Genomic DNA, 21,295 nt, shown 5'->3' with positions numbered 1-21,295 from the left:
TAAGATAAAACAATTTATTGGAGCAAGAATCAACTAGCATAGGAAGGCAAAACAAGCATAGCTTCAAAAATTTGAACATATGGAGAGGAAGCTTGATACTATTGCAATAAGTAGAAGCATATGATCCTCTCTCATAATAATTTTCAGTAGCATCATGAATGAATTCAGCAATGTAACTATCACAAAGGATATTCTTTTCATGATCCACATGCATGCAAAGTTGACTCTCTTCAAAAATAGTGGGATTATCATCAAATAAAGTCATGACTTCTCCAATCCCACTTTCAGTATTGTTGCAAATGTCATATTCATCATGAGGCTTGAACAAATTTTCAAGATCATAAGAAAGATCATCACCCCAATCATGATTATTGCAACAAGTAGTGGACAAAGCAAAACTAGCATCCCCAAGCTTAGGGTTTTGCATATTTTTAGCATGATTGTCACTAATAGGATTTATAGTGAAATCATTGCAATCATGCTTTTCATCCAAGGAGCCCTCGTGAATCACTTCATGAATTTCTTCCTCACAATTTTCAGATTCACGCATCTTATGCAAAACTCCAAAGGAATAGGCAATTTACCTCAACTCAATAGCAATTTGTTCCACACGAGTGGGTATCTTAAAGAGACTAGCAAGTGGATGAGGATCCATATCACTAGATTTTCAGCAAGCGAAGATGCAAGCATATTGAGGGCACATGGCACACAAACGAACAGAAAGCGAGCGGAAGAAGGGCGAACGGAAAAAGGCAAAGGAGAAAGGCGAATGAAAACGACAAATATGAAGTGGGGGAGAGGAAAACAAGAGGCAACTGGCAACAAAAGTAAATGCAAGAGAAGAGTTTGTGAGACCTACTTGGATAGATCTTGATTTCTCTTCCCCGGCAACGGCGCTAGAAATTCTTCTGCTACTGCAACAAAATACCTTCCAACGGCGCCAGAAATAGGAGTGTTGCTTGATACTCCTCAGCAACGGCACCACGAATCCTTCAGCTGCGGCTACGCCTTAAGGGACTTCCTAGGCAAGTATGCAAAGGATTTCCCCGTTGTCCTTGGAGCCTTGCGTTGGTGTTCCCTCGAGGCGGAAAGGGTGATGTAGCGTAGCGGTGGTAAGTATTTCCCTCAGTTTGAGAACCAAGGTATCAATCCGGCGGAAGAGTATCTCAAGATCCCGCACAAACACAAAAGCTTGCACCCAACGCTATGAAGGGGTTGTCAATCCCTTATAGATTGTTTGCCAAGTGAGAACTGAAAGCAACAAAGTAACAAAGCAAAGTAAAAGCGGAGGTGTAAACGATGGATGTGAATAGACCCGGGGGCCGTAGTATTTACTAGTGGCTTCTCTCATGAAAGCAAGTAGACGGTGGGTGAACAAATTACTGTCGAGCAATTGATAGAACTGCACAGAGTCGTGACGATATCTATGCAATGATTATTTCTATAGGCATCACGTCCGAAACAAGTAGACCGATATTGTCCGCATCTACTACTATTACTCCACACGTCGACCGCTATCCAGCATGCATCTAGTGTATTAAGTCCATAAGAACAGAGTAACGCCTTAAGCAAGATGACATGATGTAGAGGGATAATCTCAAACCAATGATAAAAACCCCATCTTTTTACTCTTGATGGCAACTGCTTGATGTGTGCCTTGCTGCCCCTACTGTCACTGGGAAAGGTCACCACATGGCAGAACCCAAAACCAAGCACTTCTCCCATTGCAAGAATCATAGATGTAGTTGGCCAAACAAAACCCAAGACTCGGAGAGACTTACAAGGATATCAAATCATGCATATAAGAAATCAGCAAAGACTCAAATATATATCATAGATAATCTGATCACAAGTCCACAATTCATCGGATCTCGACAAACACACCGCCAAAGAAGATTACATCAGATAGATCTCCATGAAGATCATGGAGAACTTTGTATTGAAGATCCAAGAGAGAGAAGAAGCCATCTAGCTACTAACTACGGACCCGTAGGTCTGAAGTGAACTACTCACGAGTCATTGGAGGGGCGATGATGATGAAGAAGAAGCCCTCCACCTCCAAAGTCCCCTCCGGCAGGGCGCCGGGAAGGGTCTCCAGATGAGATCTCGCGGAAACGGAAGCTTGCGGCGGCGGAAAAGTATTTTCGAGGCTCCCCTGATTTTTTGCGGAATATTTGGGAATATATAGGCGCAAAACCTAGGTCAGGAAGCGGCCAGGGAAGCCACAAGCTTGCCCACCGCCGCCTCCCCCCCTGGTGGCATGGTGTAGGCTTGTGGGCTCCCTGGGGCCCACCTGGCTTGGACCAAAGGCACCCTGATCTTCTTTCGTTTGGGAAAAAATCATTTCGGGGATTTTATTCCGTTTGACTCCATTCCAAAATCAGATCTGAAAAGAGTCAAAAACACGGAAAAACAGGAACTGGCACTTGGCGCTGAATCAATAAGTTAGTCCCCAAAAGGATATAAAAAGGTACATAAAACATACAAAGAAGACAAGATAACAACGTGAAACCATCAAAAATTATAGATACGTTTGAGACGTATCACCCCCCGAGAGGCTAACCTCGTGGGTTAGATAAGATCTTGACTAGGGATCAGCCTGAGAGGTGAAGGCGTTGTAGAAGCGCATCACACAAATGGTGGAGGCGAATATCGAGTTGACTAGCATGGTGTAGGTCATGCTCCGCCGCCGCGTCCTTCCCTGCTAGCGTCACGACACTCCAATGTGGTCCTACAAGCTTGGCGACCCCGACACCGTGCACCAGTTCTACCACACTACCCACGAGAAATTGTGAAAGGTGTTGTTCGAACCTCAACAGGAATGGACGACTAAGGAAGAAGACGTTGGCTTGGATGCTGATCACCCTCCCTTGGAGGTATGAACGAGATTTTAATCTTATTTAAAGCTTTAATCTTTAGCAAGGATCTTATCCTTTCCCCCATCGTCCCTGCAGGGCTGGCTGAACAAGGCCATGAAAATAAATGGCCCAACCGCCTTGCATGAGGACCCCAGATCGCCATTGTTGACTGCGATGCTCGTGGTGGCGCCATACATGGCGCCGAAGAAAAGGGAGACCCGCGAGGGTCTCAGCTCGAGGGGTCCTTCGGATACCAAGTCCGGAGACACCCACGCTTCCTCTGCCTATGAGAAAGAGGGTGCGGAGGACAGAGATGAGAAAGATTGCCTCCAAATAATAAAGAGGGTGATTAAAACCACGTGATGGAAAAAGGGGAGATTGACACGAACAAGTTCAAGCCAACCTGGAGCCTAATGTCGGGGATGTAACCCCACGAGTAACCTGTCTGTGGGGCCGGGTCAAACCGAAAGACAAGACAAGAAGATGAGCTCAAAGACTTATCCAGTAAGCTACCAGGCGACCCAACACCAGGAGACGGCGACTCAAGGCCCAGAAGGTAGGAGATGCGAGGAACTTTCCTAACTTGGGAAGCAAGATGAAGTAGAATTATAGTAAGCCGCGGGTGTTTATTCCACCCGGACTCTGTTGTAAACTCAAGGATTCTACCTATATATAAAGGAGAACCCTCGAGACAGAAAGATCAAGTAAGAAACCCTCGAGAGCTAGGTTAGCAATTCTGCATCCTTGTAATCGAGATCCCCATCAATATAGACACCAAAGCACGACATAGGCTTTTACCTCCATTGGAGGGGCCGAACCTGGGTAAATCCGTCTCTCGTTCCCAATCAACCCCTTCGAGTCGCCATACCGCGATGATGGCCTCACCACTAAGTCCGTTCACGAGGACATCTACCGTGACAAAACCACAACAAGAGCCATGTTGCCAGTATCAGAACAAAGCATGAGAGTGATACACAACAGTACGCAGGTCCTGTTTACAGTAACAACATCAAGAACATCTGCACCTTCAAGCACTTCGATAGTGCGCCTTGTTGGGGCCCTCGACCCTGCTCAATCGGGTTCACGCAACACGTGTGGCTCGTTCCTCCTCAAGAACTGCACTTGCCTTGATCTAGAAGGTACATTGAATTTTTTTCGCACCATGTCTTTTGTGAACATTATGAACTTCTTTGTGTGACTACAGAAAGTAGAAAAAACAGCTGAGCCTAGAAGAAACAAAACCTATTGCAACAAAAAGGTAGGAAAAAGATGATATTGAAGATGGATCTGTTTGAAATGCATACCTAAACAACGCCTTCTCTAGATCAATTTTCATGACTACCCAATCCAGGAGATCGGCGGGTATAAAAAAAGAGTTGATATTCAAGAGGGATCCAAAGTTGCCTTTGCATATAACATCCTTCTTTTTTTGGTTGATGATCCGTAATCTGGCCCAAGCGGACGGCTGAGAAACGCGTTGAAAATTACCCATCAGCAACATGACATTCGTCGTCGTCCATTCTGCAAAACAGAAGAAATATGAATTTTTTTTTTATAAAAACAGTGAAACTGAAAAAAAGAGTTTTTTAACTAATTTACTTATAAGAGTTATCCAACTAATTTCACTCAATCTGAATAAGCATGACTATTTGCAACCTAACTATTTAACTCAGTCTCAATAACAAACCTAATTTTAACAAGAACAAAAACATGACTATTGCAACCAAATTTCCAATGTGTATTCAATGTGATAAATGTACGTGAACAAAGCAAAACAAAAAACGTACAAGTACACACTAAAAATTCAGGCTAACAAAAAGAGCAGAAAATGCCAATGGTGTGTATGAGTTGTGATGCATTTCCTACTGCATTGGCATAATTTCACCGCGAAAGAACATCAACAACACATCATAAGATGCAAACAATATCAACAACATTTTTTGTTGCATTGCCACAATTTCACTACGGAAGAACACCAACTACAGGTTCCTTAGGCGGTTCCTGTACCATCTAAGACTGGAGTTCGAGTAGATGCTGCAGCACCCGGTAGAAGCCGATTTCTGACATGAAGCCACCACAGGGGCGAGATCACCAATGAGCCCAACACCAACCCCCGCAACCACCCCTCCTACAAAGATGACTCAGATCCACGAGAACCACTGATCCTACACTTACCCAAGGCTTCGATTCCTATCGCGCCACAACGAGATCTAGAAAATGAACCTCGGCTCTGGGTCGTCGCCGGCCGTGGAGCACAGAGACGATGCGCGAGTATTAACTCCCTCCCTGCCCGCCGGCACCACCACTCCTTTGCCTAGTTGTCGCGCTAACCGTCGCATCCGGCGGTTGCTGGATCGAGGCGGAGGAGGAGGGGAGAAGGGCACACCTAAGGGAGGAGTTGCAATGCGGGAGCAGTTGAGGGAGGAGTTGCAATGTTGCGGGTCGGGGTGCAATGACTCGCTCGTGAACCAAGCCACGTGGTCAGGGTTGCGCGTGTCCGGACGAAGACAAGCTGAGCCATGCAATTTGATGCGATCGAACGACACAAAAGGCGGTTTACATGCCGACAAAATCAATCAGTTGATTTAAAACGTTTTCCTTATCAAATTTGGTCGGCGAGCCTCGTAGCCATGCATCTAAATTTTAATAATTGAGATGAAGGCGTTTATAGCTCAAAAACATAAATTGCTTATTGCCAAGGGGGCACGGGTAACCCTATTTAGCGCCACACGCGTCGGTTACACGTAAATTTTGCTAACCGTCGCGTGCAATCCTCCGCAATGGGCCGACCCATCTTAGATCATGTTTGTGTTTTAGTCCATGAACTTTTTTATAATCGGTGAACTTTTTTGAAAATCGATGAATTTTTTTAAAATCGGTGAACTTTTTTGAAAATCGGTGAACATAATTTAAAATACGTGAACTTTTTTCAAAATCAATGAACTGTTTTTAAAAATTGATGAATTTTTTTTAAATCGATGTTTTTTTTAATTCTGTGAACCTTTTAAAAATCCATGAATATATTTCAAAAATCGGTGAACTCTTTTCATAATCATTATTGTTTTTTGCAAGTCTAAACTTTTAAAAATTCTTTGAACTTTCTTTAGATTTTTTTAATGACCAACGCATTTTACATGAACCGGTCAACGAGGAGGAGCGCTGCAGGTGACATTTCCCCTAACTAGCATTGAAGGCGCCACATAGGAGGTCCCGGGGGCACCCTCTCCATCCCAGGGAAGTTTTGCCGAAAATCATCTGTGGCGGAGCTATGTCCCTGTTTCTTTAAAAAGTCATAGGACTTTTTTTAGTCCCAATTAAAAAGTCTCTAGTCCCTACCCGTTTCTTTCCAAGGACTAAACATGGACTAGAGGTCATTAAATAACATGCAAAAAGACCATGCTACCCCTAGTAATATACTAGAGTTATTAAATGACATGCTAAAAGTAGGGGCACTGTTGGAAAAAGTACCAAAAAAGTCCCAAAAACTCCCTCTCATAGGAACTTTTCCTTTAGTCCCAAATACCCCATTTTAGTTCCTAAAAGTTCCTCCTGTTTCTTTCACATGGGACTAAAAGGGACTTTTTTTAAGGGGTGTTTCTTTCCACGGACTTTTTGGTGTAGGGACTAAAAAAAGTCCCTTTTAGTCCCATGTGAAAGAATAAGGAGGGACTTTTAGGGACTAAAAGGGGGTATTTGGGACTAAAGGAAGAAGTCCCTATGGGAGAGACTTTTTGTGACTTTTTTGGCTCTTTTCCCAACAATGTCCCTACTTTTAGCATGTCATTTAATAACTTCTAGTATATTACTAGAGATAACATGGTCTTTTGCATGTCATTTAATAACCTCTAGTCCATGTTTAGTCCTTGAAAAGAAACAGGTAGGGACTATAGACTTTTTAGTTGGGACTAAAAAAAGTCCTAGGACTTTTTAAAGAAACAGGGCCTTAGTCCCTACATCAAAAAGTTCCCGAAAAGAAACACCCCCTATATTGAGGCGAGCGGGCCGCACCCATGCTTAACGGCCCGGTTTCTGATATTTTCTCTCAAGTTGCGTGTTGATGCATTATCCATGTGTTTTCGTGAGAATATTCCTTCCAAAAGCTAAGCTACAATTAGTAGCAAACACTCCCCAATAAAAAGACATATCCGTCATATCTCTTTCCCTTTTCCAACAGAAGCAAGCGCGCAAATATCCAATAATTCGATTAAGACAGCAAAGAAAATTCGACAATGGTACCGGCAAAAGCAGGCCAGGGAGCAGTAATATACACTGTTTATAATAATGCCCAGACGCGACTCTGCATTCTGCAAGAACGCCGCCGAAATCAACAAACCAGCAAAGCAATATTCAGCAAAGTTATTTGACGTTCAGTGGATACGACTAGCTATTTACTACTCTTTATAAGTTTTTTTTAAAAGATTTCACTAAATGACTACTCCCTCCGTTCCTAAATACGGAGTAGTCTTTATAGAGATTTCACTAGTGGACTACATACGGATGTATATAGACATACTTTAAAGTATAGATTCAATCATTTTGCTTCGTATGTAGACTCTTAGTGAAATCGCTTAAAAGACTTATATTTAGAAACGGAGGGAGTACATACGAAGCAAAATGACTTAATCTAGACTCTATATATGTATATATACATCCGTATGTACATATATAGCTTAAATCGCTGTCGATTAAGCCGAGGCTGACAAGTATCACATGCAATGTTCCGAACGTAATGCCTATTTGGACCGTCGAAATTTAATAAGGAGGAACTTGTTCTGAATTTCCGATAAGCAAGCAGACATGCTCTGGCTGGCTCCTATGCAGTTCCTTAAAATCTCTACTAATAGTATTTTTCATTTTCTTTTGGAGAACAATATTTACACCCGTGAATAAAAGCGAAAACTACTTGCGTCATCCATATGACATGTACATGTACATTGATCCGAGAAACATGTGGACTAAATAATTAAATAAAGCCTTTTTACCACTCAAAAGGCTCACAAAGGCGCCAAGAAGTGGGAAAGAGGGTTCTCCATCCGCCACTGGGGCGCCGAGGAGCGGCGCGTCGTCATACCGGCCGTGGCGAGCTGGCGTTGCGGGCGGGCGCGAACCTGGCCGTGAAGTCAGGCTCGTGGTGCTCGAGGCTGCTGTCGTCGAAGTTCTGCGCGTAGCTGAGCGGGTCGTAGTTGAGCCCGCCGGCGCCGAGGATGGACCGGCCGTGCCGCGCCCTCCGCCGCGCCAGGAAAAGGTGCCGGAGCCTGTGCCACAGCGCCGCCAGGCCGAAGCGGCCCCAGCACGACGCCATCGGCGCCCTGTGGCCCGCGTCCGCCTCGCACTCCTCCTCCTCCTCCTCCTCCATCGCCGGCAGCCTCCCCGGCGAGGCCCACATGGCAGGCAGCCTCTGGCCGACCAGCAGAGTGGGAGAGAGAGAGAGAAGGGGGAGGGAGGAGGAGTGTTGGAATGGAGTGAGGTGTGTGTTGATGGTTGGTTGGTCTGGCCGACTTGGTAGCTGAGAGGCGGATGGGATGGGGGAGCGCGGCCCGGGAAGGGGGGAGGGAGGGTGGTGGGGTCGTGGGATGCGATGTCGACGGCCGCGATGGGTGGGAGGTGGCGCAACAGGTGCGTGGTGGGGCGTGCTCCCGTCCGTCCGGTTTGCAGTTTGGCGCGTTCCATCGTGCCAGCGCTCTTCTCGTTGGGGGTCACCGTCCTTTTTTAGATTCGGAATGGAGGCGACGTGTTTTCCTGCTGCCGTGCGCAAACATACTGTAATAGGCTCGGTTTCTGTTTGGATTTATTCTGTTACGCGTGATGCATTTCGTGACCATACATTTGTTGAGCAATGTTGCACTGCTAGCTGACTTGGGGCTTTGGAGCTTGCCGTTTGGATCCATGAACTTGGCGACAAATGGAGTCCCTGATAAGTGATAAATGGCGCAAATGGTTTGTTCAGCTTGTGCAACTTTTGAGGTGCAATAGGTGGAGCAAGGGTTGATGACTTCAAAAACCTAGGACTTCCTTGTTTCAAAGGGCTTCCATTCCATATGAACTTTGGATAATCATAATCCTTAAGTTTTTTTTCCAGATTAATAACATCTACAACCTTTTTTTTTGCGGGCAAAACACTTGTATTACTCAGACCAACACGGGATTACAATCAGCAGTGGCTAGCTCAAGAACAGCAGGTGGCCCGGATTCAATCCAGGTCATCGTTCTACCTTCTATCCTACCAAAACTAGCAAGACTCCTACTAAGGGTCCGTTCGGAATCCCACCAGCTCCGGAGAGCTGCGGAGCCGGTAAAGTAACGCTCCGCAAATATCAACTAAAACTCCACCGGCTTCCGGAGTGGAGCTGTGGAGCGGAGTACCTCCGAACGAGGCCTAACTTTATTCTGATTACAGGTTGCATGAGTAACACAAGTTTCACGAAATGACGAATTCAGCTTAATCTCTCTAACTAGAGGCGCATAAGCAGATTTGTCACACTCCAAGCTCTTGATCATCTTGTAGGCCGAATAAGAATCAGTTTCCACAAGCAAGGGTTGATTCTCTCTGCAGGGCTCATGATAATCCTTCCATTATTGCATGTAGTTCAGCTTCCAACTCATCTGTGCACACACCAAAGCTTCTCGTGGATGAGAACACAATACTCCCTTCATGGTTCCTTAGTATCATACCCGAACCATCAGAATTTGAAGAAAAGGAACCAACAATATTGAGTTTGCACCAGCCATCGGGCGGTTTTGTCCACGAGATCAGTGAATTTGCAGGAGCATGCGATAACAGGCCAGGTGGAATACCAAACTGATTAGTGACTGGCGTGGGGGCAAGTAGATCAGACACAGAATCATAGTAGCTGAGCAAAAAGGTTTTAGAGGCTTCCATCGGTGGGGGCTGTTTGTCATGCACAATCTCATTTCTGATGAACCATATCCTCCAGATTAGCATTAACACCTTACATCTTTGGCTAGGAGTCAGGGGGTTCAGTAGTTGAAAAATCCACTCTTTCCCAACATTCTGAACAGATCGTACCTTAGGTATATCCCAGACATTAGACATGGTTGTCCACAGCTCCTTTGCACGCAGGCAAACAACGAAAGGGTGAAAATTGTCCTCACTCCCCAATCCACAAATTGGACTCGTGTTGCATGTTTCCAGGGTCCGTTTGTGTTTATTACTCCATGTTGGCAAAGTATCAGTGATCAACCTCCAAGAGCAATTCTTCACAGTGGGTGGAACCTTCGACTTCCAAATTAAATCCCATATAAACCTCTCTCCATCTGGACTAGAGCTAGATGTAGAGTGACCATCACGATGAGCCGAATCAAACGCCAAATTGTACGCGCTCTTGACGGTGAACACCCCATGTTTCTCGGGACCCCAAGAAATAATATCATCACCCAGTCGCGGGCATGCCCGGATCTTCAAGATTTCAGCAGCGTCTCCAGGCATGAATATGGATTTTACAAGTCCTTCATTCCAAGCACCCCGGTCAGTGAGCAGCTCTGAGACAAACCTGTAACGACATCTCTCGTGTGGACTGTAAGGTTTGTACGAGTATGGTCTCGGTATCCAATTGTCTCTCCAAATTCGGACCTTGTTCCCGTTGCCAATCCTCCAAAACAACCCCTTCTTTAACAGCTCAAGTCCGTTGCTTATAGCCTGCCAAGTTGGCGAGGCATTTCCGGCGAACACTGTATCCACAAGATTCCCATTAGGGTAGTATCGATCCTTCAATAACCAAGCACAAAGGCTGTGAGGTCTGTCAATCAACCTCCACGCTTGCCTTGCCAACAAAGCATGGTTAAACATACGGTAGTCTCGAAAGCCCGCCCCTCCTCTACTCTTCGGCTCTGATAGCTTGTCCCAAGAATTCCAATGAACTTTACGTTTCCCTTTTTCAGCTCCCCAATAGAAATTCCTGACCATGGAGGTAAGATCATCGCACACCGAAAAAGGGACCTTAAAAACACCCATGACATAGGTTGGCAGCGCTTGCGCCACCGATTTAATTAGAATTTCTCTTCCAGGCTGAGACAAATGACCATCACCCCATTGTATGAGCCGTTTTGATAGCCTGACTTGGAAATTCTGAAATTTACCTTTGGTCATGCGACCATCCGATGTAGGTAGGCCCAAATACTTCTCTTCAAAAACTAATTGGGAGATGCTCAGAACACGCCTAACATCTTCCTCGTGGGCCTCCACACACGACTCGCCAAAAAATGCAAAACATTTATCAAAGTTTAACAATTGCCCAGTCGCCATGCCATAGAGATCCAGGGATTCTTTCACTTGCACCGCTTGATCATGATAAGCTTTGAAAAACAGCGTTGTATCGTCTGCAAACAACAAGTGAGAAATGCCAGGGGGGCGCCGACATGTCTTTAGGGGAGCAATGTTACGAGACGAGACCTTCTTATTCAAAATTGCAGAGAGACCGCCAGCCACAAACAAAAACAGGAAGGGGGACAATGGATCACCTTGCCTAAGATCTCGCGAAGGAGCAAATGAATCGAATGAAGTTCCATTTAATTTAACTAAATACCTCACTGACGTGACACAAGACATAATCCAGTCAACCCATCGGAGAGAGAACCCCATCTTTAGCATCACTTGCTTTAAGAAGAATCAGTCCACCCTATCATACGCCTTAGATAGATCGAGCTTATAGGCACAAAAACTTTTAGTTGGATCTTTCTCTTGTTTGATGTAGTGAATGCACTCCAAGGCTATTTGTGCATTATCCGTAACCTTCCTTCCAGGAATAAAGGCACTTTGCTCTGGTGTAATGATATAGTCCAGCATAGGCCGAAGCCTATTAACCATTCATTTAGAGATGACCTCGTAAACAACATTACAGAGGCTTATTGGTCTAAACTCATAGAGTTTCGTTGGGCTTTGCACCTTAGGAATCAGCACAATGGAGGTTTGATTAATTCCTTCAGGCATAACTCCAGTACTGAAAAATCCTTCACAGCATTAAAGATACTCTCCTTAACCATAGGACAGTTCCTCTGAAAAAACCTTGCAGGGAACCCATCAGGGCCAGGTGCCTTGAGTGAGCCAATATGGAAAATCGCATCTGAAATTTCCTTGTCGCTAAATGGCGCACAAATTCTCACATTTTCCTCCTCGGTGATAATTGATTCAAAAAGCTCAAGGACAGGAGTAGCATTAAGGGATGGATCAACAGAGAACATTTTAAGGAAATATTCATTCGCCATGGAACCCATCTCATCCAGATCAGTGTGTTCCACACCGTTTTCATCCATGAGTCTTCTGATTTTGTTCTTTCTAGCCCTCTAGACTGCTTTGCTTTGAAAGTACTTGGTATTTCTATCTCCCTCTTTTAACCATGAGATTCTAGACCTTTGGAGCCAAAGCATTTCTTCCTGGTATAACAACTCATTCATCTGATCCGTGTGAAAGGACGTGGATGTCGCCTAGAGGGGGGGTGAATAGGCGCTTTAAAATAATTAAGGTTTAGGCTTGAACAAATGCGGAATAAAACTAACGTTTAATATGCCAAGCACAAAACCTCAAACAACTAGGCTCACCTATGTGCACCAACAACTTATGCTAAGCAAGATAAACAACTAAGTGATAGCAAGATATATGACAAGAGACAATATGGCTATCACAAAGTAAAGTGCATAAGTAAAGGGTTCGGGTAAGAGATAACCGGGGTACACGGAGACGATGATGTATCTCGAAGTTCACACCCTTGCGGATGCTAATCTCCGTTGGAGCGGTGTGGAGGCACAATGCTCCCCAAGATGCCACTAAGGCCACCGTAATCTCCTCACGCCCTCGCACAATGCAAGATGTCGTGATTCCACTAAGGGACCCTTGAGGGCGGTCACCGAACCCGTACAAATGGCAAACCTTGGGGCGGCTACCGAACCCGTACACGTGGCAACCCTTGGGGGCGGTTACCGGTACCCGTACAAATTTCTCGGGGCAATCTCCACAACCTAATTGGAGACCCCGACGCTTTCCCGGAGCTTCACACCACAATGATTGAGCTCCGAGACACCACCAAGCTTCTAGGACACCAAAGCATCCACTAAGAACAATATCTAGGGTACTAAGTACCAAAGGTAATAAGCTTCTCAACCTTCACTTCCACATATCACCGTGGAGAACTCAAACCAATGCAACCAATGCAATGGCAAGAACACACGAAGTGGTCAAGTACCTCACACTCAAATCCCTCCACAACAACGAAAGCTATGGAGAAATATGAGAGGAAGAACAAGGAGCTCACAAAGAACTCCAAGATCAAGATCCAAGGGGTTCCCCTCACATAGAGGAGAAAGTGATTGGTGGAGATGTGGATCTAGATCTCCTCTCTCTTTTCCCTCAAGAACAAGCAAGAATCATTGGAGGGATTGAGAGTAAGCAAGCTCTAAGAATGTCAACAATGGAGGTAGAACAAGAGCTCAACGAATGGATAAAGCCAAGGGGGAAGAAGACCCCCTTTATATAGTGGGGGAAGGAATCAGACCGTTACCCCCACTTACAGCCCGAGCACAACGGTACTACCACTGGCTGCAGCGGTACTACCGCTGGCACTCCAGCGGTACTACCGCTGACCAGGGGCGGTACTACCGCCAGCTAGCGGTACTACCGCTGGCTGCAACGGTACTACCGCTGGGCCCCTGGTAGTGCAAAGGCACTACCACCGCCAAGAAAGTCTTCGCAAAAAGGTCCGGCGCAGTACAACCGCAAAGATGACGGTACTGAAAACTTGGAGCGGTACTACCGCTGGCCAGGGGCGGTACTACCGCTGGGACAGCGGTACTACCGCCAGCTCTAGCGGTACTACCGCTAGGTCCAGCGGTACTACCGCTCGCCACTGAAACAGCCATATCTTTCGCATGCGAGCTCCCAATCGAGCAAACCCAAGCTTGTTGGATTGAGGACGACAAGAGATATCCAAACATCGATATAGAGATGTGAGTCCTCTATGAATGAAGAACCGGCAAAAACACCAACATCGAAAACATCATAGTAGATGCATATGGACTCCGTTTTCGATGAACTCGAGCTTGTCACGAAGATGACCATAAGCTCTAAAACTCACAAAGAGAAACACCAAACAAGAACCAAGAAGTATGATGCAAGGATGCAAATGGTTTGAGCTCTCAATGAACGATACGATCAAGCTACTCACTTGAGAGCCCCCCTTGATAGTACAACAATCTATCCTAAACAGAAAACCTATCAAGGGCAAACCTATACCTTGCACGTCGTCCTCTTGAGCTAGAAGATGATGATCTTGGCTTCCTCAAGATGGACCACCTTTCTTGATTGCGTTGGCTTGATGAAGACTAGTTGATTGCTCCCCATACTCACTATGGGTGAGCCACTCTTCAACATATCTTCACAAGCCCATTGCCACCACAATGGACGGCAAGCTTCAAGCATGATATCTTCGTGTTGATCCACTTGAACTTGCACATCGCAATCTTGATGACGATCACAACTTGACGTCATACTTCATGGGTTGTATGGGATCTTCTCTTTGACGCAAGCCCATGGAAACACACCTAACCCCCACATAGAACTCTCACGAAGACCATGGATTAGTACACAAACACGTAATGAACAATGCTTACCATGCCATGGGATCACTTGATCCCCCTCGGTACATCTTGTACGCTTTGTGTGTTGATCATCTTGATTTACTCTTTGTCTGAGATCTTGATCAACTTGTGTCTCTATGACCATTCTTTGGATAATACCTTGAATACCACCTTGGTCATCATATAAACTCCTTGAACCCAACAGATGAACTTCAAGAAGTGCCTATGGACAAATCCTATAAATATAACTTAAGGCAACCATTAGTCCATAGGAATTGTCATTAATTACCAAAACCACATATGGAGATATATGCTCTAACACCGTGACAGCCCGTATGTCCTCCCTATCCGCATTCATGTTCATCAATTCCTCCAACCGAGTTCTGGATTTGGCAAGTTCACGTTTAACATTGCTAAATCTAGTTTTGCTCCATCCGGACAAAGCCTTCATTGTACTGCTAAGCGCCTCATGGAGCTGTTTTAGATTCTCAACAACACCCACATATTCCCATGCCTTCGCCACAATTTCAGGTAGGGCAGCGTCCCTTTCCCACAGAATCTCATATTGGCGATTTCTGCTTTTAACCGGACCCAAATCTGGTTCTCCTCTCAGAATAAGCACCACATGATCAGAACAAGGCATAACCACATGCTGGACAGTAGCATGATCAAACATATTTCTCCACCCATTAGTCGCTACTGCACGGTCTAAACGGACCCGAACATTAGCTTGTCCCCCTCTTTTATTATCATATGTGTATGGAACACCCGAGAAGCCAAGATCAACCAAGTTACAAACATCTAGCATATCACGGAAGGATTGCATTTGAGATGATCCTCGGGGAGAGAGCGACAAATGTTCAAAGTCCCACATAACTTCATTAAAATCACCAATAACGAGACAAGGTAGATCAGACAATGAAGATAGAGTTGTGATTTTATCCCACATAAGTTGACGATTTTCTACCCTCGGTTCGCCATACACAAAGGTGATTTTGAAAGCGTCCGAGTCCGGCGTCATCTTGACCTTGGTATCAATGTATCTATCAACTGTAGACAAGATAACCACATCAATGTTTTCGTGCCAAAAAAGAGCCAAACCACCACTGAAACCATTGTTGTCCACAACACAAAAACCCTTGAGCCCAAGCCGAGCTCTCACTCTTCTAATCTTATCCTTCTTCTGTCTAGTTTCACAAAGAAAACCAAACGCGGGGGAATGCGACTGCACCTTTAGCATACTTAGGCCAGCAGGTAGAGTTCCCCACGACTCCTTTAGCATACAAATACTAGCACGGGAAGCCTCTCGTCAGACCTGAGGAGGTCCGCCATCTATCAACATAAATGCGAAGATTACATGAGTAGTACATTGAAGCCTCAAAGGAAGGGAGCAACTGGCTTATGGTGGGAATTAAATATGAGCATTACTTCAGTGGAGACGAGGATATGTACATTGAATTTGATGAGTTATTTCAGTTATACAACCAAGACGCCATCGACAAATCTATCATCAGTTACTATTGTCTATAAGCATTATTTTTGTAATTAAGTCTCTAGCTCAGCTCGTTCATTGCATGTATAATTATCCTTACTATATTATGAAGAATGAAGATTCTTGAATGCAAAAGAGGACGAATCTATGACATTGGGTTCATTAACCCAAATAACATACATGAATATACGGTAGAAAAGAATCCCAAGGACAAAGAGGATAACTTGCTAAGGGCGTTACTTGAAGAACAAAGCAGAAGGGAAATACTTTTTGTACACATTCTGTTTCCTTTTCTCAATGTTAAGTGTAATTGATGAGTTATACGTGCGCATGTTTCACTTTATTTTACTATTCATCCAGGTTGACACAGTAGCTAGGTCCGCGCATCTCTTTGGTTCTTGTTTCAATACCATTACGATTCTTGATTATTATTTTAATTGAACTCTACTCTCGTAAAGTGTTTGAGGGAGGGAGATGAGAATAATTTATGTGGATACTACGTTTGCGAGTTCATTCGCCAGACGACCTGTGAGAAGGACAGAATTTTAGAAAAACTTCGAGTACGTAAACAATATTCACAATTTTATCTTATTACCATCAATTGTGTTGAGTTTGATTCATGTATATTGATCCCCTTTTTAAAATTAGATCGAATGGATGCGGGACGAACTCCTACCAAAAGATCGTGTATGAGCAATTCAAGAGGAATTAACGAGATTCTTTAAGAGGTCGTATCTAAAGTCGGAGAATACCATCCGGAATTTGTAGGCAATTTTGGTCACTACATATAGGGATCGTAAGAGATATTATATTGTATATATGCATGAACATGTACTATATGTAGTAGCGTCGAATATATATACAAAAACTTGTTATTTGACCAAGCACGAAGAAAGAGGTCACTTCTCTATATTGATGACAATGTTGTGTAATGGTTACTTCATTGGTATACGTAGTAGCGTCGAGTTGAATGGAAAACATAAAATAAAATGAAAACCCTAAATGAAAAAGAATTGAATGGCAAAAAAAACACAAAATGAAACACAACCACTCCAAAACCCTAAACCCCTTCTTTAAAAACAAACCATAAACCCCAGCACTCGCTTTAGTCCCAGTTGATGTCACCAACCGGGACTAAAGGTCCTCCTTCTTGAGCGTTCGAGACCGACCAATTGGAGCCCCCTTTATTTTCAGTCCATAACACACCCGGCACTAAAAAAGGAGACTTAGTTCTGATTCTTTAGTCCCGGTTGCACAATTACAATTAAAGACGACTAAAGCCCCGTTTTTCATTAATGTATCAAGATCACCACCGGCAGGGTCTTAAATTTTGCTGATGGCCGGGTGGTGCGGAAGGCGTTGCACGCTCTTCTTCGTCCATGCTTGATGCATGGTGTAAACCGTAGATGGATATTTCTGGCCCACTAGTAATACCTGAAGCTTTTTCATTGCACGATGGAGTTTTTTTGCAACATTTCGATGATTATCACATGTGATGAAGGAGGTGGGCTGTCTGGAGTTGGTGCACTTTGTAACGCTTGCCATAATTCTCATTCATTGTGGCTCCTATCTTGTTAGAAATAGGAAAAGCTTGCTACTCTTTTTTTGATATTTAGCATGCACTTTTTGTTACTCGCTCCGTTTCTAAATATAAGTATTTAAAGATGTTTCATTAGTGGACTACATACGGATATATATATATATATAGACATATTTTAGAATATAGATTCACTCATTTTGCTTCGTATGTAGACTTCTAGTAAAATATCTTAAAAGACTTATATTTAGGAACAGAGAAAGTACATCTTTGTGATATGCACGCTTGCACACTGAATGTGACAGAGAGCTATCTCGATGGAACTTGCAACATTCTAGTGATCGGTCTCCTGACTGTCTGTTTTAGGAATGCTTTTATCAGAATAAAGCTCTGATTTACTCAGAAAAAAAAAGACGATAATGCTAGCCATGTGTGATCTACTCTGTCTTGCACGGACATCAAAACAAAGATATCAACGCATGAAAAAAAGAATCTAGTTGATCTACATTTAGCCAAGTCATGGGAAAAAGTCGTAGTTACCTACCTTCAGCTTCATTTCAAGGCATCTGGTCCCCTTCATTTCCTCTACAAGAAAGGCCTTGAAACGAAAGCCCAGAGTCTAATTGAACTTCTGGTCAGAGCTAAGCCTCTCCAATTATTGCATGTTTTTACCCTAAAAAAAATCATTGCATGTCTTTGCTATCTTTATTAAGCCATCTCGCCGTCTGACCACAGAAGGCTACGTTCCATCTTTAGATCACAGGAGCCGACTCGCATATATATCGCTACCTCGCTCCACTCCCTCCTCTGATCATTCTTCTTACACCCAAATGGATAATCGAAACCATGGACGATGGTCGCCGCCGCGCCTCGCCCTCCGCGTTGCCTCCGTCCTCCTCTTCCTGTGCGTAGCCGGGACGCCGGCGGCGGGCCATGGCCCCCATGGCCATGACACCGGCGAGCACAAGAACTTCCTCATCATCGTGCGCTCTCCGTACGAGTACGACACGAAGGTGTACAAGAACGCGTCGAGCTGGCACGCTTCGCTCCTGGCTGAGGTGTGCGACATGGCCAAGGAGGCGATGGAGAATGACCCGTCCTCCGTGACCCGCCTCATTTACTCGTACCGCAAAGTCGTCAATGGCTTCTGCGCCCGTTTGACGGTGGAGGAGCTGGAGGAGATGAAAAAGAAGGACTGGTTTTATAAGGCATATCCTGAGAAGACGTACCACCTCATGACCACGCACACGCCCAAGATGCTGGGGCTCATGGGCGAGGACCGCGCCGGGGAAGGCGTGTGGAACACCAGCAACATGGGCGAGGGCATCATCATCGGGGTCCTCGACGACGGAATCTACGCCGGCCACCCGTCGTTCGACGGGGCGGGCATGAAGCCGCCGCCGGAGAAGTGGAATGGCCGGTGCGACTTCAACAATACGGTGTGCAACAACAAGCTCATCGGGGCGCGGTCCTTCTTCGAGTCGGCCAAGTGGAAGTGGAAGGGCGTCGACGACCCGGTGCTCCCGATCAACGAGGGCCAGCACGGCACGCACACGTCCAGCACGGCGGCCGGCGCGTTCGTGTCCGGCGCCAACATATCCGGCTACGCGGAGGGCACGGCGTCCGGCATGGCGCCCCGCGCGCACATCGCCTTCTACCAGGTGTGCTTCGAGCAGAAGGGCTGCGACCGGGATGACATACTGGCGGCGGTCGATGATGCCATCGAGGACGGCGTCGACGTGCTCTCTATGTCTCTTGGTGGCAACCCGGATGCTGACTTCTCGGAGGACCCCGTCTCGCTTGGAGGATACACCGCTGCCCTCAACGGCGTGTTCGTCAGCACGGCGGCTGGCAACATCGGCCCGAACCCGGCAACCGTCTCCAACGGGGCACCGTGGCTTCTCACCGTGGGGGCAAGCACCACCGACAGGCGGTTCGGGGCCACCGTGAAGCTTGGCAGCGGAGATGAACTTGCCGGCGAGTCGCTCAGCGAAGCCAAGGACTACGGGAAGGAGCTGCGGCCGCTGGTGCGCGACGTGGGCGACGGTAAGTGCACCAGCGAGTCCGTGTTGATTGCGGAGAACGTCACCGGGAAGATCGTCATTTGCGAGGCTGGCGGCACCGTGAGCACCGCCAAGGCCAAAACGCTCGAAAAGGCCGGCGCGTTCGGCATGATCGTCGTCACCCCTGAGGTGTTCGGCCCGGTGATCGTCCCGAGGCCCCACGTGATCCCCACGGTGCAAGTACCCTACTCAGCCGGGCAGAAGATCAAGGCCTACGTGCAGTCCGAGAAAGACGCCACGGCCAACTTCATCTTGAATGGAACGTCATTCGACACCCCGCGGTCGCCGATGATGGCACCCTTCTCGGCGCGGGGGCCGAACTTGAAAAGCCGGGGGATTCTAAAGCCTGACATCATCGGCCCAGGAGTGAACATACTCGCGGGTGTCCCCGGCATCGCGGACTTGGTGTTGCCGCCCAAAGCAGATATGCCCAAGTTCGACGTCAAGTCCGGCACGTCCATGTCGTGCCCGCACCTCGCCGGTGTCGCCGCGTTGCTGAAGAACGCGCACCCGACATGGTCGCCGGCGGCCATCAAGTCGGCGCTGATGACGACCACTGAAACCACCGACAACGAAAAGAAACCGATCGCCGACGTGGACGGCACGCAGGCGACATACTTTGCCACGGGCGCCGGGCACGTAAACCCGAAGAAAGCCATGGACCCGGGGCTCGTGTACAACCTGTCGGCGTCGGACTACATCCCGTACCTGTGCGGGCTCAACTACACAGACCAGCAGGTGAACTCGATCATCCACCCAGAGCCGCCGGTGGAGTGCAGCAAGCTGCCAAAGGTCGACCAGAAGGACCTCAACTACCCGTCGATCACCATCATCGTCGACAAGGCGGACACCGCCGTGAACGCTGCCCGCGCGGTGACTAACGTTGGTGTGGCAAGCTCGACGTACTCGGTGGAGGTTGAGGTGCCGAAATCGGTGACGGTGGAAGTGAAGCCGGAGAAGCTGACGTTCAAGGAGCTGGATGAGGTCTTGAACTACACGGTCACCGTCAAGGCGGCGGCCGTGCCGGATGGCGTCATCGAAGGGCAGCTCAAGTGGGTCTCCAGCAAGCACCTCGTGCGAAGCCCGATCCTCATCTTGCCCGGCGCTGGGGAGGAGGCCACGGCAGAAGCTGAGGGACCTTCAGCTCATACTAGTTCTTTGCTCGAGTGAGAGATTTTTTTTTTCTTTTCTTTGCTCGAGTGAGAGATTTTTTTTCTTTTCTTTGCACTAAAATTTGCCAAGGTTCATACAAAAAATGTTTTCCATGTTCAAAATACTAGAATTGTCATAATCTATAAACCGATGAATTACCAAAAGTTGCCATGATCCATGAATTAAATTTATCGTGGTTAATTACTAAAATTTACCATGGCCAATTAATAAAAATTACCGTGAAAAGTAGTTGAATCACAATGATAGCTTTAAATCTAGAAGAAAAAACTAAATGAAACATGTCGGGGCAATTTTATTGTAAACCATATGACAACTTAAGTGTAAACATGTGGCAACTTGTAGCCCAAAAAAAAGTCGTCGAAAGATATCAATATGGGATCTAGTTTTAAAGATCTCTTCGAGACGAATTTAATGATGAAAACTGATTTTTAATTAGATTTTTTTATTTTAGAGATGAAACATTTTTAAGTCAAAAAACCTAAAAGATTCCACTCATGCCATATGTTTGATGTGGCAAGATGAATGTTTACAGTGGCGTGTGGACCATGTTGTCTCGTACCACCCGTGTGGGCGTTATCATTTAGAA

The 21,295-nt window shown here is 46.0% G+C and overlaps 2 protein-coding genes across 2 annotated transcripts; one reads left to right on the top strand and one right to left on the bottom strand.

The window, feature by feature from the left end:
* Positions 1 to 7,683: 7,683 nt before the first annotated feature.
* LOC123430671 lies at positions 7,684 to 8,383 on the bottom strand. Its single transcript, XM_045114521.1, has one exon. It carries the CDS (start codon positions 8,242 to 8,244, stop codon positions 7,924 to 7,926), a length of 321 nt encoding a protein of 106 aa, XP_044970456.1. The 5' UTR covers positions 8,245 to 8,383; the 3' UTR covers positions 7,684 to 7,923.
* Positions 8,384 to 18,213: 9,830 nt separating this feature from the next.
* LOC123430670 (subtilisin-like protease 4) lies at positions 18,214 to 20,989 on the top strand. The gene has a single exon (XM_045114520.1). The coding sequence runs from the start codon at positions 18,304 to 18,306 to the stop codon at positions 20,704 to 20,706; it is 2,403 nt and encodes an 800-aa protein (XP_044970455.1). The 5' UTR covers positions 18,214 to 18,303; the 3' UTR covers positions 20,707 to 20,989.
* The last annotated feature ends 306 nt before the right edge of the window (positions 20,990 to 21,295 follow it).

Source organism: Hordeum vulgare, chromosome 2H (genome assembly GCF_904849725.1).
Source record: "Hordeum vulgare subsp. vulgare chromosome 2H, MorexV3_pseudomolecules_assembly, whole genome shotgun sequence".
NCBI lineage: Eukaryota > Viridiplantae > Streptophyta > Magnoliopsida > Poales > Poaceae > Hordeum > Hordeum vulgare.
This window is presented reverse-complemented; position numbering and strand designations above follow the sequence as displayed.

Excerpts from the sequence above, each read along its gene's own strand:
- LOC123430670 (XM_045114520.1), top strand. The coding sequence starts at position 18,304 with ATGGATAATCGAAACCATGGACGATGGTCGCCGCCGCGCCTCGCCCTC.
- LOC123430671 (XM_045114521.1), bottom strand. The coding sequence starts at position 8,244 with ATGTGGGCCTCGCCGGGGAGGCTGCCGGCGATGGAGGAGGAGGAGGAG.